This window comes from Mustela nigripes, chromosome 17 (genome assembly GCF_022355385.1).
Source record: "Mustela nigripes isolate SB6536 chromosome 17, MUSNIG.SB6536, whole genome shotgun sequence".
NCBI classification, from domain to species: Eukaryota; Metazoa; Chordata; class Mammalia; order Carnivora; family Mustelidae; genus Mustela; species Mustela nigripes.
The window spans coordinates 33,125,985-33,143,695 of NC_081573.1; the positions used below are offsets into that span (position 1 = coordinate 33,125,985).

The following is a 17,711-nucleotide window of genomic DNA, read 5'->3' on the forward strand; positions in this document are numbered from 1 at the left end:
GCGCCCTGTGGGGGTGGGGGGGAGTCTGTAGATGGCTTCAGGGGAAGCTGTGAGGGGGCTCGACTCCCTGCGGTACCTCCAGAGGTGACCCTTGCAAGAGCCTTGGGGGGTAACCCAGTCAGTGGGGGTGGTACTGAGGGGGATTCCAGGCCTGCTGTTGGCCCCCCGGGCAAGTGTCTTAACCTCTCTGGGCTGCCCAGTGGAGTTAGTAATGGTTGGTGGCTGCCTTGCGGGAGGACAGTCACGTGAGGGGGGAGCTGTAGCCTGCGTGCTTCCATCTGTGTGCTGTTAGTGGTGCCTGCTGAGCGGTTTTCCTCCCCACCAACCCTCAGGAGCACCACTCTCCTCTCTCCCGCCCCCCCAGATCGTCTCCAGCAAGAAGATCACTCGGCCTCTGCTGCTGATGAATGACAAGCCTGCGGGGAAGGGCTTGATTACGGTACCAGCCCCCTCCCGCGCTCCACACCCCTCCGCCTCTGCCCGCTGCCCTCCCCCATCAATGGGCTGCATCCCTGGCAGATAATCACCAGCTTTGTTTGGAGTAAAAAGGCCCAACTTACAACTTAGCAACAGGTCTCTTAGCAACGGGCTCCTGGCTCCACAGATGATGTATTGGGGGCGGCCAAGCTGGGAGTAGGGGCTTGCTGGAGGCCCCTGTGGCCTCTTCCTTGTCCCCAAAGGCCACCAGAGCCCTCCTGTCAGGCCCTCCCTTCCTGGCCCTTGCTTGCCCTCCCTAGGGGGTCTTTGAGAAGCATGTTGCCCCGCCAGCCCCTGGAGCTCTGTTTATGGTTGCCGTGATCCCAGCCTCATGTGCACCCTTTGGGCTGATAAGTCCTGGGTCCTTGCAGACTCCTCCAAGGCCGGAACCCTGTTTTACAGACGAGGGACCTGGAGCCCAGAGAGGAAGTGGGGCAGTTAGGCTAGTGAGGCTTGGCCAAGGAACTAGGCTGGAGGGGGGAGGCTGAAGCGCTAAGTGCTCATCTGTAGTCCCCCCACTGCTCTGGGGCCTCCCCGGCTGGTGGAGCTTTGCATTCAAGGCTGGGATGAACCCCACCTTGCTTTACTCTCTGGGTTCCAGGAAAATTGAAAAATTTTTAAAGATTTTATTTATTTATTTGACAGATATTACAAGTAGGTAGGGGGGTGTGGAGCAGGCTCTCCATTGAGCAGGGGGCCTGATGCGGGGCTCCATCCCAGGACCCTGAGATCATGATCTGAGCAGAAGGCAGAGGCTTAACCTACTGAGCTACCCAGGCACCCCCAGCAAACTGAATTCTTAGCATACCACACATATCCCAGATCTGATCTTCATCCACTGTTTCCGACACCTGGAATGTTTCTGCCCATCCCCCACCCCCCACTTCTTGGGGTTCAGAACCTCCCCATCTATATACTACCTTCACTAGCCAGCTCCCTTCCACCTGGAAGCCAACCCAGCAGCTCCCTCTCCCCCCACCCCTGTATTGCCACCGGGCCACCCCAGACCTCAGTTCCTTCCTCTGTGGAATGGGGCCAATAATAGGACCTCCCAAGGTTATTGAGCAAGGTTATTGAGCAAGTCTCTGCTGGAGGAAAGGAAGGGGAGCCTAGCATCCAACCCGGCTTCTGTGTGTGGTTCTGGAGGGTCCAGGAGCTTGTAAGTGAAGCTGTCCTGCAGGTGTGAGGGAAGAAGAAGCCTGAGCCAAGAGAACCCAGCCCACTTGTGTTGCATTGGGCCCGAGGGCTTTCCCTGCCACTCTGTGGGGAGGGGTGAGAGAGGCCCAGAGAAGGCAAAGATGGCCCCAAGGTCACCCAGCTGGTCCATCCTTGGCTGGCTTGGAGCCACAGGCCTATGGCCGAGGGCGAAGGCATGAAAGACAGATGGCAGTATGAGCTGACCGGACAGCAGAGGGAGCTCAGGTGACTCCTGTTGCTGCCTTGGGCCTCAGTTTCCCCAGCTGTCCAGTGAGGTTCCTGGAATACCCTGTGCCTTGGTGTTTTGAGGTGGCTGTGCTCCCGGGGTCTGGAATGGGGGCCCGGAGGGCCTGTCAAGCTGCTCCCTGGCCAGCCCTTCCCAGGGTTCCAGACCATCTCTCATGGCTGGTAACGTGTCCTCCCATCTTGAGCCACACGGGGTCACTTCTGATTTCTCAGATTCACATAGATTACCCCATTTTCCAGAAGGTAGACATGGAGGTTTTGAGAAGACGAGAGAGGCACATCCAGGGTCACGTGGTCCTACCCCTCTTCTCCTTCCCCTTCCCAGCCTGGAGAGCTGACCCCTGGGTACCTCTGCTCACTGCCTGGCAGGATGCCAGGGGGAGTCCAAGGGGGCAGGTCCCGACCCTCACATTCCTCTGGCCTCACAGATTGCCGCCCAGGAGCTGTCGGACAACCAGGTCATCACACTCAGTCTGGCGGGCAGGAGGCTGGATAAGAAGGTGAGGCAGGCGAGAAGGGGGTTTGCCATCAGGGAGCGGTATCCATCCCCCAGCCCAGGGTTGTGGGGCCTTGTCCTGGTGCTTCTGGCCATCACGTTTATCGCCCCCCATCCAGCAACAAGTCCATAGCTCAGGCCATCCCAAATTCGGACCTCTTTACCACTGAGGTAATGAGTTTGCCATTATTTAGAGGTGTTCAGGACATAACTGGCAACCCAATCCTGAGGACTCCCTATCTCAGTGTAGATGCTGGGGTAATTACAGTAACCTACAGGGCCCCAGTCGGTGTGTCCTTGGCACCCCCTGACTTCATCCCCTCTGCTTTTCCCACCTTCATTCTGCCTCAGCCAAATCAGCCTCCTTGTTGTCCCAGGATTTTACCATGCACCTTCCTGCCTCAGGACCTTTGCACTTGCTATTCCTGCTGCCAGGGATGTTCTTTTCCCTGAATATTCCCCAACACCTCTTTTTAAAGATTTTATTTTTATTTATTTGAGAATGAGCACAAGCAGGGAGAAGGGTATAGGGAGAGGGAGAAGCAGGCTCCCTGCTGAGCAAGGAGCCCCATGCTGGACTCAATCCCAGGATCCTGGGATCATGACCTGAGGTAAAGGTAGACATTTAATGACTGAGCCACCCAGGAGCCCCTCCTGAAACTTTTTTTTAAACTTAAATAAATAAATTTTTAAAGGACATTATATCCTGGGCACTGGGTGGCTCAGTCAGTTAAGCAACTGCCTTTGGCTCAGGTCATGATCCCAGGGTCCTAGGGTCGAGTCCAGCATCTGGCTCCCTGCTCAGCAGGAAATCTGCTTTTCCCTCTGACCCTTCCCCCCTCACGCTTTCTCTCTTTCTCAAATAAATAAATAAATAAATAAAATCTTTTAAAAAATAAATCAATAAAGGACCTCCTGTCCTTTTTGTGCCATGCTGGGATAATTTCAGTTTTTCAGATTCTCGCTAGAGTAAATTAAAATCACATCCTGCCTGGGCGTCCCTGGGCACTGGGAACCACCACCCTTTTGAAGTCCTGCCCCATCTAAGTTGTAGTGTCTGTAGGCTCCAGGTCTCGGGGTCTCTGAGCACAGGCTTTGGTAACCCCAGGATGGGATGGGTTCTCCTGCCTGAGCCGGTTGGCCCCAGGGGGCTGGCGCTGCCCAGGGCTCCCACCCCTGACAGGGGGTTGGGGGAGGCAGCGTCCCCCACCCCCCGCCCTGTCTGACTCCAGTAGAGCTGTGCCTCCCTCACCCGCATCCTCCTGCTTCCTGCAGGACCTCTTCGGAAAGTCAGATCCTTTTCTTGAGTTTTATAAACCGGGAGACGACGGCAAATGGATGCTGGTTCACAGGACTGAGGTGTGTGCACGGGACTCTGGGGGGTCTAAGCCAGAGGCCCTGTGGTCTGAGACCGCCCCAGGTCTCAGAACAGAGCTGTGAGGTCACTACCACACAGGGAACAGGGAAAGCCGTGAAGGTGCCTCAAGGACTTGCTCCCTCCCTGCTCCCTGCCATGCCCAGGAACGTGGCTATGGGCCTCTCTACCTTGCCACCCCCATGGGACTGGCCCAAGCCCAGAGCTCTGCTGCCCTGGGCCTGCGCTCACGCTTGGCCCTCCCCGTGCTGTAGGTGATCAAGTACACGCTGGACCCTGTGTGGAAGCCATTCACTGTGCCGTTGGTGTCCCTGTGTGATGGGGACATGGACAAGCCCATCCAGGTGAGGGAGCCCTGCACCCCACCCCGCCAGCCCCAGCCTCCCAGGCTCTCCTAGGCTTTCTAGAGATGCCTTGGCAAAACTCTTTCTTCTTAAGGTGGAGAGAACCCAACCTAGGTAGCGGGGAGAGGCAGGGGACCTGGGCTCTCGTCTCACACGTGTCTGACCCTCTGAGCCATCGGGGCAAGGACCCTGTCTCTGTGCACCCTTCTCTGAAACAGGAGCAGAATGACTACCCAGTTCTCCCCAGAGGGCTGCAGTGCTGCCCGCTGAGACGGCGAGTGTGCAGGCAACCAAGGGTTGTCACTCTGATGAGGACAGTGATTACTGGTCTCTCTGGAACCTCGGTCCCCAGGCACTGTGGCTGAGAGCAGATAAGGGAGAGGGAATCAGGGTGGGGGCAGGGATCCCTGAACAGGGTACTAGGAAACCTGAATCCTAGTTCTAGGTCTTCTGTTGCTACTGTGAGACTTTGGGCCAGTGCTTCCCTCTCGAGGCCTCAGTTTATCCATCAGTGGAATGGGTGTGATAATTCCTGCTTTCTTCCTGGGAGTGGCAGCTAGATTAGAGAGGATGGAAAGCTAGGATTTTTTTGTGCCCATCTCAAGGAAAATAGCAGTCTGAATGCCCCTAGGAAGGGCCCCAGGCCATGGCCCACCAAGGCAGGTGGGCCACAGCTCCAGACAGATGAGGAGCTGAGTGACAGGTATGTGCGAAGTCAAGCTTCCTGCTCCAGAGTGTACAACCTCCATTGCTGGGGTGCTCCTTTTCCCAGCAATCACGGAAGGCTTCCTGCAGGAGGCAGTTCAGGAGCTAACGGCATCATTCCAGGCCAACAAGGCAGATGGTGGAGAACAGGGGGAGGGACCAGCAAAAGGAAGATACGGGGTTTGCCCAGGCAGTTCTGAGGGGCTGCTCTGGGGTGACCTCACTGGACCCACCCCAGGTCATGTGCTACGACTATGACAACGACGGGGGCCATGACTTCATCGGCGAGTTCCAGACCTCAGTGTCACAGATGTGTGCGGCTCGTGATGGCGTCCCGGTGAGATGGGCCCCTGTGTGTGACCCTGAAACCTCAGCAGGGGATGGGTGAGGGACACAGGCTTAGAATTGGGCAGACTGGGGCTCAGATCCCACCTCTCTGGCTGTATGACCTTAAGTAAGACATCCAGTTTCTGAGCCTCAGTTTCCCCATCTGTCAAATGGGGCAGAGGGGAGAGTGGGAAATAGATGTCCATTTAACTCACCGCAAGAAGCTGGACCCTGGGTAATGGTTCTGGGTGTATGAACGGACGTGATGTGGATGAGTCAACATCTGGGGTAGGGGGGCAGATGGAGGGCCTCCTACCTCGGGTAAGCACAGCTCCGTGTGAGCCTGAGGTCACCAGAACCTTTCTTGAGTGTGGACATCTAGGAAGGCTTCCTGGAGGAGGCAGCATGCCCCCTGGTCAGCACTGTGGAGGGGATCCTGGGGCCCAGGAGAGGGTCCGTCGCCCATAGAAGCCCCAAGCTGAGCTTCTCTTTCTCTTATGTTTTCCAGCTGGAGTTTGAGTGCATCAACCCCAAGAAGCAAAGGAAGAAGAAGAACTATAAAAACTCAGGCATCATTATCCTGCGTTCCTGCAAGGTGAGCCAGCGGGGTGGGCCCAAAGCCGGGGCCTGGCTTGGGGTGGGGATCATACAGGGAGCTGTTGCCACAGAAGGTATAGACAGAGCATTGGGTGTGGAGCCAGCAAGGCCTGGATTCAAATCCTGGTTCTGCCACGTCCTAACCCTGGGATCTTCTGAACTTCACCTCTCGGGGCCTCAGTCTCCTCCTTATCTGTAGAATGGGGATGTTAACAAGGTAAAAAGCAAAGGTGAAGGGTTAGTCTCTTGTGAGGTTCAGGAGGGCATGAGATGACCTTCCAGGGCCTCTCCTGGTTGGAAGGTAACTGCTTCCCATGCTGGCAGCTTGCCCGTTGCATGTCCGGCTCCCCAGGGGCAGAGGGACGTCTGGCAGGGGCCCAGCCACCGAGGGCTCAGGTTGCTGTGATTCCTGTGCTACAGCTGGGGCCTCTAAGGCCTGGGAAGGGAGCGAAGTTCACAGCAGCGGTGGTCATGGCCATCCCTGGATGCCGGGTAGCCAGCATCTGCTGGGATCGGGCAGGTAGCCCAGACCGGGGCAGCGAGTCCCCACACCCTCCCCGTGACGGCTGCCAGCCCCCGAACCCTCAGGGCCTCCGTGTCCTGGTCTGGCGACTATGTGCGGTCTGCCAGGGGCTTCCGTAACCGCTTGCTCAGTGAGGTCACAACGCCAGAGTGCCCTGGGAAAACTAAGCTAGCAGCTGGCAGCATCGTGGTGTGGAGTCCTTGTTCCTGAAGCTTCTGTTACTCCTGTTCCCTTTCATGATTTTTGTCACCTGCCTGCTTTACTACTTTTTGCGATCTGCCTTTCTCCCCCGATCCCATTCTTGGTTTCTTTTTTTTTTTTCCCCTTAAATACATTTATTTTGGAAGGAACCCCCTTATAACTCCACCCAGATGGGAGGCCAGTATCCCTCCCAAAAGGAGCAAAGACCATCAACACAAGCAGAGTGTGTTAGCATCTTACCACTTGATAGTAGAAGGCCTCCGCGTGGAGGCCTGGTCTTTCCCTACTCAGGGTGGAGGCCCTTCAGGGCTAAAGAGGGCTCTCAGGACTGAACAGCAACAAATTGAGACTTTCTCTGCCATGTAATTGGTAGGTACCATGGACACTAGGCCCTGGGACCCTGCCTGGAATGAGCGTGTGTGTGTGTGTGAGAGAGAGAGAGAGAGAGAGAGAGACCCACCCGCACGGTTGATCTGAGGACTTTGTTATAGAGAGATCTGCATTTGGTTGTAATCAGCCCAGGTCTTCTCTTGGACTCCTTGACTCTACCAAGGTTTAAGGCCCCAAAGCAATCAGCTCCCCCAAGGTCATTCTTGGGAACTATGGCCAGGTGGAGGGCTAGCCCTCGGATACAGGCCAGGGACCCACTGACTCCCCTGATTCCTTCCAGATCAACCGGGACTACTCCTTTCTGGACTACATCCTAGGAGGCTGCCAGCTCATGTTCACTGTAAGGCTCTGTCTGCCACCCCCTGACCCCCACCCCCAGCCCAGTGAGGGTCCTCCCTGAGGGCTTGGGCCACAGCAGGAGGGACTGGGGTGAACTTCAGGAAGGACTTCCCCAGGGCAATGGGAGTGTGTGGCCCAGAGGAGAGGGCAAAATGGCTGAGCCTGAGTCAGGCTTCACTGCAGGTCAGGGCATGGCTGCCTACCTCCCCGCCTTGCCTCACCGCTGTCCGCCACCCTCTCTCGATCCCGTGGGACTGGAGGTCCTCTGCATGACTCTGTGGAGTCAGGGGATTGGCCTTGTTGACCTCTGTGGGGCAACCACTGCCCCCTCACTCCGAGAGGCTGGGCCCTCCTGTTCCTTCTGCATATATTTTCAAAGGTTCACCAAGTGGATACCAAGCACCTCTCTGTGCCTGACCCACCCCACGTGACCACCTTCCAAGGTGGCCATCCCTCTCCCTAGAATCCGCCCCCACCCCCGTCCATCTGTGCTGGCCTTCCAGGGGCTGTGCTGGAGTTCCCTGGGGGCTGAGAGAGCAGATCTCAGCCTCAGACCCAGGGGAACCCCTTCTCTGGTAAGGTCTGCCTTGCCCTGGACCTGGCTCTTGGGGCATGTGTGTTGCCTTAGTGAGCACCCAATCTGGGAGATGGGCACTGGCCTGCCAGGCAGCCCCAGGGCCCAGGGCCCCTTGGGGGTCTGAGGGGCAAGTGGAGGTGGCTTGGGGTGGGAGTAAGGTACCTAGGAAGGCTTCAGTGGGACAGCACCAGCTGAACTGGGCCTGAATGATAGAGGAGAATGAGAGAGGGAGAAAAGATGGCCTGGCTCTTTAGGTAGAGGGAACCTCACAAATAAAGGCCAGGAAATGGAGCAGTGACAGTGAGGGGAGCAAAGGAATTTGGGACTGTGAGTTGACTTTGTATCACATCAGGGTAATAGACTTCATGCTTGGGCAGTAGGGAGCCACAGACAGCATTAGAGCTAAAGGAGTGACGCAGTTGCCAGGTTTCAGACCACCTAAGGGTGGGTTGGCACAGGGAGATGAGTGGCTTCCCATGTCCCGTCAACCTCTATTCCCTGGGGATGATATAGGAAGCTGGCGTGTCTGGCCACACTCTGGCCTTTTCCCCCTACTCTGCAGGTTGGGATAGACTTCACAGCCTCCAACGGGAACCCCCTCGACCCTTCCTCTTTGCACTATATCAACCCCATGGGCACCAACGAGTATCTGTCGGCCATCTGGGCTGTTGGGCAGATCATTCAGGACTATGACAGGTAAGCTTGAGGAGGGACTCCAAAGGTCAGCTCCAGCTCCATCCAGCTGGGAAGCTCAGCTTGTCAGAGCTGGAAGGGACCCAAAGATCCTTCCTACCCCTGTGGCAGACATTGCTAGTCGATTGTTGATCCCTTCCCTGTGGAGCCAGATCCACACTGGAATCCTTCTGCACATGGTACACCAAGGAGCCAGTAAAAAAAAAGGAATCAAGATAGAGAATGAAACGTGTTGCTATTGTTGCAACTTTTCCTTTGAGAGCTGGGGAAATGTAGGCCTGGGATGCAGGCCTAGAGAATTTATCCAGTCAAACAGATTAGGAAGACCAGTACCCAGGCATTCTGATTCCTGAGCCTGGCACCAAATGTCCTAATATTTTCACTCCTGCTGGGAACTTGGAAGGAGCAGCCAGCAGGTGTGGGCCCTCCACTTACCATGACCATGCTTCCTGGAGATCTTTGGGTTAATGTGCGGGGTCGGGGTAGAGGGGACAGTGGAAAGTCAGTGAAGGAAAGCTGTGTAGGGGGTTTGGCCTTGGAGAATCTAAAGTCACTTGAAGGGGATGGCATCATTGCCACAGCTGGTGCTTGCTGGGACCTCCAGGCTGGAGGGTGGAAGGATCAGGAGACTGAAACATAGGACACTATGAGGAAGGTACAAGTACCAGAGATTTGGCAGAAACAATAGGCTCAGGAATCCTGCATGCACTTGGCCTCCTTGAGAGAGGAAGCCTGAGGACCAGCGTCTGACTCCCAGGGCCTAAGGCAGTTGTGTGGGGCGTGGTGGTTACTGTGTTCCCCGGCCACATTAAGAGAGGTATAGCACATAGGGCAAGGGAGGTGAAAGTCCCCATCTACATAGTTGGGTGGAAGAGTTTGCTGTTGCCACTTTGGAGTCCCTTGTATCCACCTGCCCTCTCAGTCCCTTCACCGAGCCTTCTCGTGGGCATTCAGACTTAGGAAGGAAGGCCTAAGTGAGCGCTGGGCACCTGCCCCAGCCCTACCCCTCTGATGCTCTTCCCCATCTCAGTGAGAGCCACCATCACTCACCCAAAACCCTTCGCTTTTTCCTTCCCTCATCTCCCCCATTGTTCTTTCCACAAATCCTTTCAAAACACTCCAATCTAACCCCTTCTCCCACCACCACCACTACCAGCCTGTTCAGACCACCATCCCCTCTTGTCCGGATCACTTCCGTAGCTCCTCACTGGTCACCCTGCGTCTGTCTTAGCCCCTGGCAGTTTGTTCTCAAACAACAGCCAGGGGATTGCTCAGTATCCACCTTGAGTGAATGAACAGGTGAGACATGATCCCCACCCTCAGGAGTTCCCACTCAAGGAGGAAGATGAGAAAAGTCACTGGAGTTTTGAGAGACTAGCTTACCTGTAAGGTAGGAGCTGTAGGAGCACTAGAGAGAGAGAGAGGAATTCTCAGGTCTCAGGAAAACTCACAGAGAGAAGGTGCCATTGGAATTGGGCCTTAAAGGATGAGTAGGAGTTTGTCACAGACAAGTAGCTCAAGAGGGGGCACAACATGATTGAAATTAGAGCGTGAGAGTGCCCTGTGTGTATGGGGCTCAGCTAGTGGTCTGTGGCCAGGACTGGGGCAGTGGGGAGTAAGGGAGGGGAAGGGGAAGCACGTGAGAGTAGGTCCTAGGGCTGGATCATGAAGGGCCTTGAAGCTAAGCCAGGGTTCTCAGAATTTTCCCCAGCCACAAAAGGGAGGTTCAGAGACAGGCAGTACATTTCCATAATGACTGTGGTGTGGTGGATGCCGGAGGTCCCAGTGTGAGAAGGATCTAGAAGCCGCACCCAGGTCCACTTGTTAGAAGTGCTGTGATTGATTAGTCATGTCTGCCGCAGGTGTAGGTTGGGCCAAGCCCCATCTGGTACTTGCAGGTGGGTGTGATCTTGGTAGATCATGCCAGCAGAGCTCTTTCTAGAAGTGGTGAGCTTTTTCCTTCTGTCCTTGGAGGTGTGCCTGGAGGAGGGGGCCCAGCCCTGGGTGGGGGCTGGGAGGGGTGAGTGTGGGCAGGTAAGGCCTCTGTCCTGCTGTCTCATAGTGGTTTTCTTCTCCTCTCTCTGATTAGTGATAAGATGTTTCCGGCTCTGGGCTTTGGAGCCCAGTTACCCCCAGACTGGAAGGTGAGTGGAGCTGGACTGTTTCCTTTTGGTCAAGGTGGGATTTGTATGTATGGCCTCTCTTGGATCTGCTTTGGAAGGGGCTGGGGACCCAGTCTTCCTGCCTTCTCTGGATTTACCGCCAACCTACACTCACGACCCAGCCTGAACTTCATGCAGGCACTGGGGCTGGAAGAATGAGCAGAACAGTTATGGCCTCTGTCCCCTGGTATTCAGGTCAGGTGGGAAAAACAAGTAGGATGCCGGATCTGGCAAACAAAAGTCTAGGACACCCAGTGAAGTTTGAATTTCAGATCAACTTCTTAAGTATAAGTATGTCCTAAGTATTGCCTGGGATATTAAAAAGTCACTCATTGCTTATCTGGAATTCACACATAATGGGGCATCCTATATTCTGTGTGGCAGCTCCAAAGACAGGCAGGGTCATCAGTGCTGAGATGGGGCAGCATGGGCCTGGGAGGAGCCCAGAGGAGGGCCCCAACCTGGCCTGGGGGTAGCCGGGAAGGCTTCCTGGAGGAGGCAGGGTCTAGGGGAAGGGAAGGAGGAGTTTGCAGAATGACTAGAGGTGGTGATGAAGCAGGGAGAGTGTTCAGAGCAGAGGGAACCCGTGCAGAGCCTGGGAGGAAGAGGGGCAGGGCGAGGTGGAGGAACAGCAAAGGTGGGCGTGATGGACTCTCCGTGGAGGATGGAGAGAGCCATGACTAGCGGGGTGGGAAGCTAGCTGTGCAGGGCCTCAAACGCATGCTAAATAGCAGTGGGCGGCTCCTGCGGGGTCTGTGTGGGGTGTTCTCAGCCGGCTGGCATTTTGCAGACCCGCTGCTGAGTGGGGACTGGCTGGGGTGAGGATGGGCGGGATGGAGAGATGAACAGGAGTCCTGTCCATTCTACAGGCGGAAAAACAGAGGCTCAGGGGACTTGCCTAAGGCCATGTTTAATTCCAGCTGGGCAAATGGACCCTTAAGTCTATTCTCAGAATCTGCTGCCTCTCCAGTGAGAAGCCTGGGGATGGGCACACCGGGCTCCTATGCCTGAGTGTCTCAGCTGGTGCCCCCTCTTGTCTGCCCTGCTGTGCCCCATGCTGTTTTCCAGAGTGAGCCTTTCCCTCCCATCCTCCCTGCGGGAGGACAGTCTTCACCTCGGATTTCAGGGAGTGGCTGTGTGGCCTACTGGCCATTGTATGATGGGGGACAGGATCCTACAGGACCAAAGCCGGGCCTCTGGGCAGATAGTGATGGCATTGGGGGCGGGGCAGGCTGGTGGGGCCAGGCCCGGCAAGGCCCCGCAGGAGCCCGTTGCTAAGACACCAGCCAGCTTTGAAAGAACTCTGGTTGAATGAGATGTTTTCTCACTCAAAAGCCTCCTTGAAAATGTCACAGGGCAACTCTGGGGAGGCTCAGGGCTTGGCCAGGCTGGAGTGCCCAGTGGTGCCAGGAGGGTTGCCACAGCCAGGCTGCGTGAGGACAGATGCTGCATCCCACCTCCCCTGCCAGCACTTCACCTCCCTCCTGTTCTAACTTGCCTGGCTCCCGCCACTTGAGCCTTTTTTCCCGTTCCCGCCACTTGAGCCTTTTTTCCCGTTCATTCCCACCTCAGGGCCTTTGCACATGGCCTTCCGCTGGCCTTTTGCTCCTTTTCACTAGAGGCCAAGGGGGCATTCCCTCTGGGAGGCCTTCCCCGAGGGAGCTCATGGGCAGCCCCTTCTCTTGTCCCTGTCCTCACAGAACTTGATGGTCACTTCTGTACGTGTGGGTTTGCTTATTTGTCATCTCTCTCCAGAGCTTAACCGTCTGGGAGAGCCCCTGGTTTCCTGCTGTCTGTGTCCCAGCTCTTGGCACACGCTGGGTGTGTCCTTGTTTGTTGACAGTGAATCTGGAGCCTAGCAGCCTGAGGAGACAGAGGTGTTGGTCCTCTGGGGATAGGAAGCTGGAAGGAACTTGCGAATCAGCCGCTTGCCCTTGGGACTTTTGTTCCTCCCTGGGGCTGGGCCGGGGGTACCCAAAAAGGACTTCTGTCCTGGTCTGCAGCTGAGGGACTCAGAAAGCCTTTCCTGAGGAGATGACATGAAGCCTGGGTGTTCAGAATGAGCCATAGTTGGTCAAATGAAGAGAGGGGTCAGGTGGGAGGAAAGGGCTGGGATGGGGAAGAGCCCAGGCTGTGTCCCTCCCTGCTGTAAGGCTGGGATAACTGAGACTCGGAGAGGACTGTCCCTCTGGGATCCCTTCAGCTCCCTTTCTCATGCCCTGCCCCCCGACGGGGCCACAGGGAGCAGCGTTTTAAGTAACCCACTGACCGGGGCCCAGGCTGGGTGAACAGAAGCACTGATTGTCAGAAGGCAGCGGGGAGTCCCAAAACAAAGACCTGTGGCCAGCAGGTCCCCAGGGGCCCCTAATCTGGCTTAGGGCCTCCAGGAAACTTGTCCTGTTAACTGACCTTTCCCAGGCAAACCAGGGAAGTAAGCATGGGGGGTGGGGGGCTGGACTGCTGTAGGGGCATGCACCTGTCTCCCAGATCGGAGCCTGGCTCTGCTGTGGCTCACTGGTGTCACCTGGGCATTCCCTGACCCCTTCTGAGCCTCAGTTTTTCTACCTGTGAAGTGGAGCTGCTGGAGGAGGTGACCTGAGGGGCCTCTGGGCTGGATGTGTGACCTTCACAGCCCCATCCACTTGGACCACCAGGCCTCTCTGCAAAGAAAGGGGAAGGGGGAGGAGTGAGGAATGAAGAGGTTGAGTGGCCCAGAAAGCAGAATATTACTCCATCCTTATCAGGAGGGGGCTTTCCCCCCTTGGTCTCTAAAATCTCAGAAAATCTGATTTTGTGGGAAGTCATTGGCCCAGGAAGGCTGGTTTCCTTGGCAACCATTTTCCTCTCTCAACCCCTCCATACGAGCCCCCCTCTTAGTCTCTATAGAGGCTCATCAGGTTGCCATGGCAATGAGGACCTCTAGCCCCCACAGCTGGAGCCCAGAGACAGGGGACAGGGTGAAGGGGGCCCCAGAGCAAGGGGAAGACCCAAGAGGGACATCAGGGGACTGGCTCCATGCCAGCTCTTAGGGCTGAGGGAGCAAAGAACAGAAGGCTCTTCCCCCAAACAGTGAAGGGTCTTCTCCTCAGGCCACCCACCACCCCTAGGGTCCTGCTGGGGTGAACTCCCCGTGCTGAGTTCCACCCCTCTTGGCCCAGGAGGGTTCCACAAAGACCAGGATTCCCAACTCCCTCTCCAGGCATGGGGGGCTCAGGTCTTAGGCCTTTATCTGCTGTGTGGCCTTGGCACTTGGCTTTCCCTCTCTGGGCCTGTTTACTTGTGAAATGGGCACACTGGGCTTGGTGGGGCCTTCCAGCATGCACACGGTAACGTCTGGGAGGGTTTGCGCCCAGACTAAAGCCCCCACCTGGTAGATATTCCCTTAGACCTCTTCATCTTCCTAATTTAAAACCCATGGGAGAGTGTGAGAAGACAGAGGAGGGTCAGTAAATATCCTCCAGTCTGAGAAGGCACTTTCAGACCAAGAAACGATGGAAGCCGCTCCATACTGTTGACACAGTTTAATTCAGGGTAGCTTACTGGGGGGCCGGCTCTCCAGGCGGCCTGCAGCCCTCCCCCAGCCAGGCGGGACCTCCAGCCACAGCTTGTAGAGAGCAAGGGGCATGGTGGTGAGGCCCGGGGTTGGTGATCTAAAGTGGGGCCGCCTGTGTGGCCGCCATCTCTACTGCTTAGCTCAAGTAGAACCTTTTGTGCACTACTTGAGATCAGAACAAGCCCTCCGCCCTCCCCCGTGGGCACACATTAACCTCACGGGGCCCAGAACGCGCAGCCCCCGAGGGAGGGCATTGCGCAGGTACAAGCAAGATGGTGTCACTGTCTGCCCTCCTACGGAGAGGAACGCTTTGTGAGGTTAGTGGGTTCCTGGAATATGGGCTCAGGAGGCAGCCTGACCTCGGTTCTGGTCCCAACGTTGTCTTTCAGTAAATGTGAGACCCTGGGAACATTCTAGACCATTCTGCGTCCTGCGTCATCAGGAAATGGGGTAGTAAGAGACCTTTCCCCACTGAGTCATGGCCAGGAGCGAGGGGATGCCTGCAGAGCTCTGAACGTGGGGTGTGGTGTGCAGTTGGGAGGGGGGCTGGGTGGGCCTGAAACTGCAGCGGGAGGGAGAGTGGGGAGGCCTCCAGCTGAGCTGTGGCCCCCCAAGGCCCCAGGTTCTGCAACCACCATAGTCTTACTGTGGCCCTGAACAGTGTCTGATTGGTGTTCCTCTGTGTTTTGGGATCGGGGCTCTTGCAGGATGATCCACAGGGCTGGGGTCTGGGGCTGGAGGCAGAGAAACAGGATGGGCACCCAGGAGAGCTGAGCGAGCTCTCTGTGTCCCCTGCCCCAGGATGCCTCCTGATACCCAGTCCCGCTGAGCAGGTTGTCTGCTAATCCCTGGTTGGGCTCGCTGGCATAATGCCTGCTCTTTTGCTAGCTCTCATGGTGTCCATGAAGTTGGGGAAAGCTGGTGGGGCCCAAGAAGTGAAACTTCAGTGATAGGAACTTCAGAGATAGATGGGACCAAGAGGCTGTCCAAGTGCACCCACCTGGATGCCCCCAGAGGCTTCTCTGGCCCATTCTGGGACTCTTAGTGGGGTGGGGAGGCATAGGCAGTGCTGACCACCCCCCGCAAGAGATTGGGGAGATGTGCACTCATTATGGGGTGAAAGTAGTCCTTTCTGTGTGGCTCAGCCCCAGCTGTGCAGGTGAAAGCCGATGTTGAGGGGGGATCAGTAGCCTTGACCTGGGGTGGGGATGAGATGTGAAAAGCCAGAGGGAGCCTTGGCCGGGCTGTGGGTGGGCCCGGGTCCCAGACCCAGGGCCAGAAGGCTGCCAGCCCAGCATTTTCTCTACATTTCAGGTCTCCCATGAGTTTGCCATCAACTTCAACCCCACCAACCCCTTCTGCTCAGGTGAGTGCCAAACCCACCTGCACCTGCCCTGGGAGGAGGGAGGGGCAGAGTATAGGTTTTGTCTTTTTCTCCTATCCCCTTCCCCTCATGCTTGCTCATAATGACAGATAGGGAAGAGCTGGAGGTTGGAGTCAGGTGGTCCTGGACCCTTTCCTAGCTGTGTGACCTTGGAGAGATCACAGCACCTCTCTGGTTACCTGACCCAGGGAGTGTGATACCTGCTTAGTTCACCTCACTGGGTTGGTCAGGTAAGACTTAAGCGTTGACAGGAAGCCCTGTGTAGAACTGGAGGAGGTAAGGGCAACAAATTCTATACCTCCAACCGCTCTACCTGGCCTTGCTGGAAGAGCCCAGGTCTGCCCCTCCCTGCTCCCTTTGTCTTCCACCAGGTGCTTTGGCACTCAAGGACAGAGGGTTGCCGGTGTGGGAGTGGGGGCAGAAAGGGGCAGGCAGTGAACATGGTGTCTGTGCTCACCCTGCCCCCTCAGTCTCAGAGGATTTCAGAGCCTCCAGAATCAGTTAAGAAACTTGGAGGAGGAAGGGGGCTCCAGGTGGATATGGAAGAGGGTGCTGCCATCATGAGACCTTCCAGCCTAGGATTTTTTTTTTTTTTTTTAAGATTTTTATTTATTTGTTTGACAGAAACAGTGAGAGAGGGAACACAGTAGGGAGAGTGGGAGAGGGAGAAGCAGGCTTCTGCTGAGCGGGGAGCCCGATGCGGGCTCGATCCCAGGACCCTGGGATCATTACCTGAGGTGAAGGCAGACGCTTAACGACTGAGCCACCCGGGCACCCCTACCAGCCTATGATTTGGCTTGGATATAGCATCTGCCCACCCTGGGTATTCCCAAAGCTGGGCCCAGTTTTTACTTGGAAGGGAAATGCATCAAGTCACCAACTTGAGAACGATGCTGTGATTCAGAAGCCCTGGCGTCTGTTGGCCAGAAATGTAGCCTCTATTACTCCTGGGCTTCGTCTGGTTTGGGGCAGGTCTCCAGAGACTGTCCAAAATCAGGTCGATCAGCTTCTTCCCCAGCCAGACGCCCTTGGGGCAGGACCACAAGGCTGTGGGATATTCTTCTTATAATGGTGGCCGTTTACAGAGCACCTACTATGTGCAGGGGCTGTGTAAGCATCTCTGTCCACACCACCCCCCACCCCCCGGCTGACCCACTGTGAACAACCGACAAAACCCATAGCATGTCCAGAATGGAGCTCAAGATGGCTAGCTGCCAAGTCCCTTCTCTGGGAAGAGCCTGCTGAGCCTCCCTCTGGCCAGCTGCCCAAGAGAGAAGATTATCAGTCCCATTGCCAGTCAAGGAAACAGGCTCAAAAAGATTAAACAGCTTGCCTCAGGTCCCACAGCTAAGTAGTGGTGAAGGCAGGATTCGAACTCAGGTCTGTGTGACTCCATATTCATGGCTCTTTGCTTTATGGCATCTTGGCCCTGCCTTCTGGGAGCATGTGGTCTCATGGGACCCACGCTGGCCACTGTAGGGGCATTTGGGACAAGCATGAAGTAGAGGGAGGGTCTGCAAATAGGATGAAGGTGGGTGAAGGGTTGAAGGGGGGACCAGGCTCATGCAGTCTTCTCTCCGAGGCAGGTGTGGATGGCATCGCCCAGGCATATTCAGCTTGCCTGCCCCACATCCGCTTCTATGGTCCCACCAACTTCTCTCCCATCGTCAACCACGTGGCGCGGTTTGCGGCCCAGGCCACTCAGCAGCAGACGGCCACGGTGAGTAGGGAGCCGCAGCCTTGGATGTGCAGGAAAGGGCTGGCCCCAGGCTGAGGTCCGCCCTACTCTGCCCACCCACCCCCACCCCCGCCAGGGGGGCTGGTGAGCTGGAGAGTCGGACTTCTCTCAGTTTACCTGCAGGTGGGTATGATAAGGGGATTGAACCAAGCTCAATGTGATTGGTCCTGGCTTTCTGGAGCACAGACTTGAAAAAGACACACTGATTCCATTTGTGCTTAGCAGGACAGGGGGCTGTGATCAGTGGGAGGTGTCTCCCCAGGGCAGGGGGTATTCGTTAGTCCCGGGACACCTGGGAACCAAGAGAGGTCCCAGCATCCCTAAAGCTGACCCTGTGGGCCACGGTCTGGCCCTATGTGTTTGCCATCACTTGGCCTGTGGCTGGCA

The 17,711-nt window shown here is 56.3% G+C and overlaps 1 protein-coding gene across 3 annotated transcripts in view; it reads left to right on the plus strand.

Moving 5' to 3' along the window:
* CPNE2 (copine 2) overlaps positions 1-17,711 on the plus strand; it is a 44,486-nt gene that overhangs the window by 19,148 nt on the left and 7,627 nt on the right. For 2 of the 3 annotated variants that reach the window (XM_059383873.1, XM_059383875.1), the window contains exons 4-14: positions 365-439; positions 2,349-2,420; positions 3,692-3,775; positions 4,046-4,135; positions 5,079-5,177; positions 5,676-5,762; positions 7,159-7,218; positions 8,357-8,490; positions 10,577-10,631; positions 15,517-15,568; positions 17,173-17,306. In XM_059383873.1, the coding sequence (XP_059239856.1) occupies positions 365-439; positions 2,349-2,420; positions 3,692-3,775; positions 4,046-4,135; positions 5,079-5,177; positions 5,676-5,762; positions 7,159-7,218; positions 8,357-8,490; positions 10,577-10,631; positions 15,517-15,568; positions 17,173-17,306 (942 nt within the window). The remainder of the gene's footprint in view (positions 1-364; positions 440-2,348; positions 2,421-3,691; positions 3,776-4,045; positions 4,136-5,078; positions 5,178-5,675; positions 5,763-7,158; positions 7,219-8,356; positions 8,491-10,576; positions 10,632-15,516; positions 15,569-17,172; positions 17,307-17,711) is intronic. The other variant, XM_059383876.1, reaches the window with a different exon arrangement.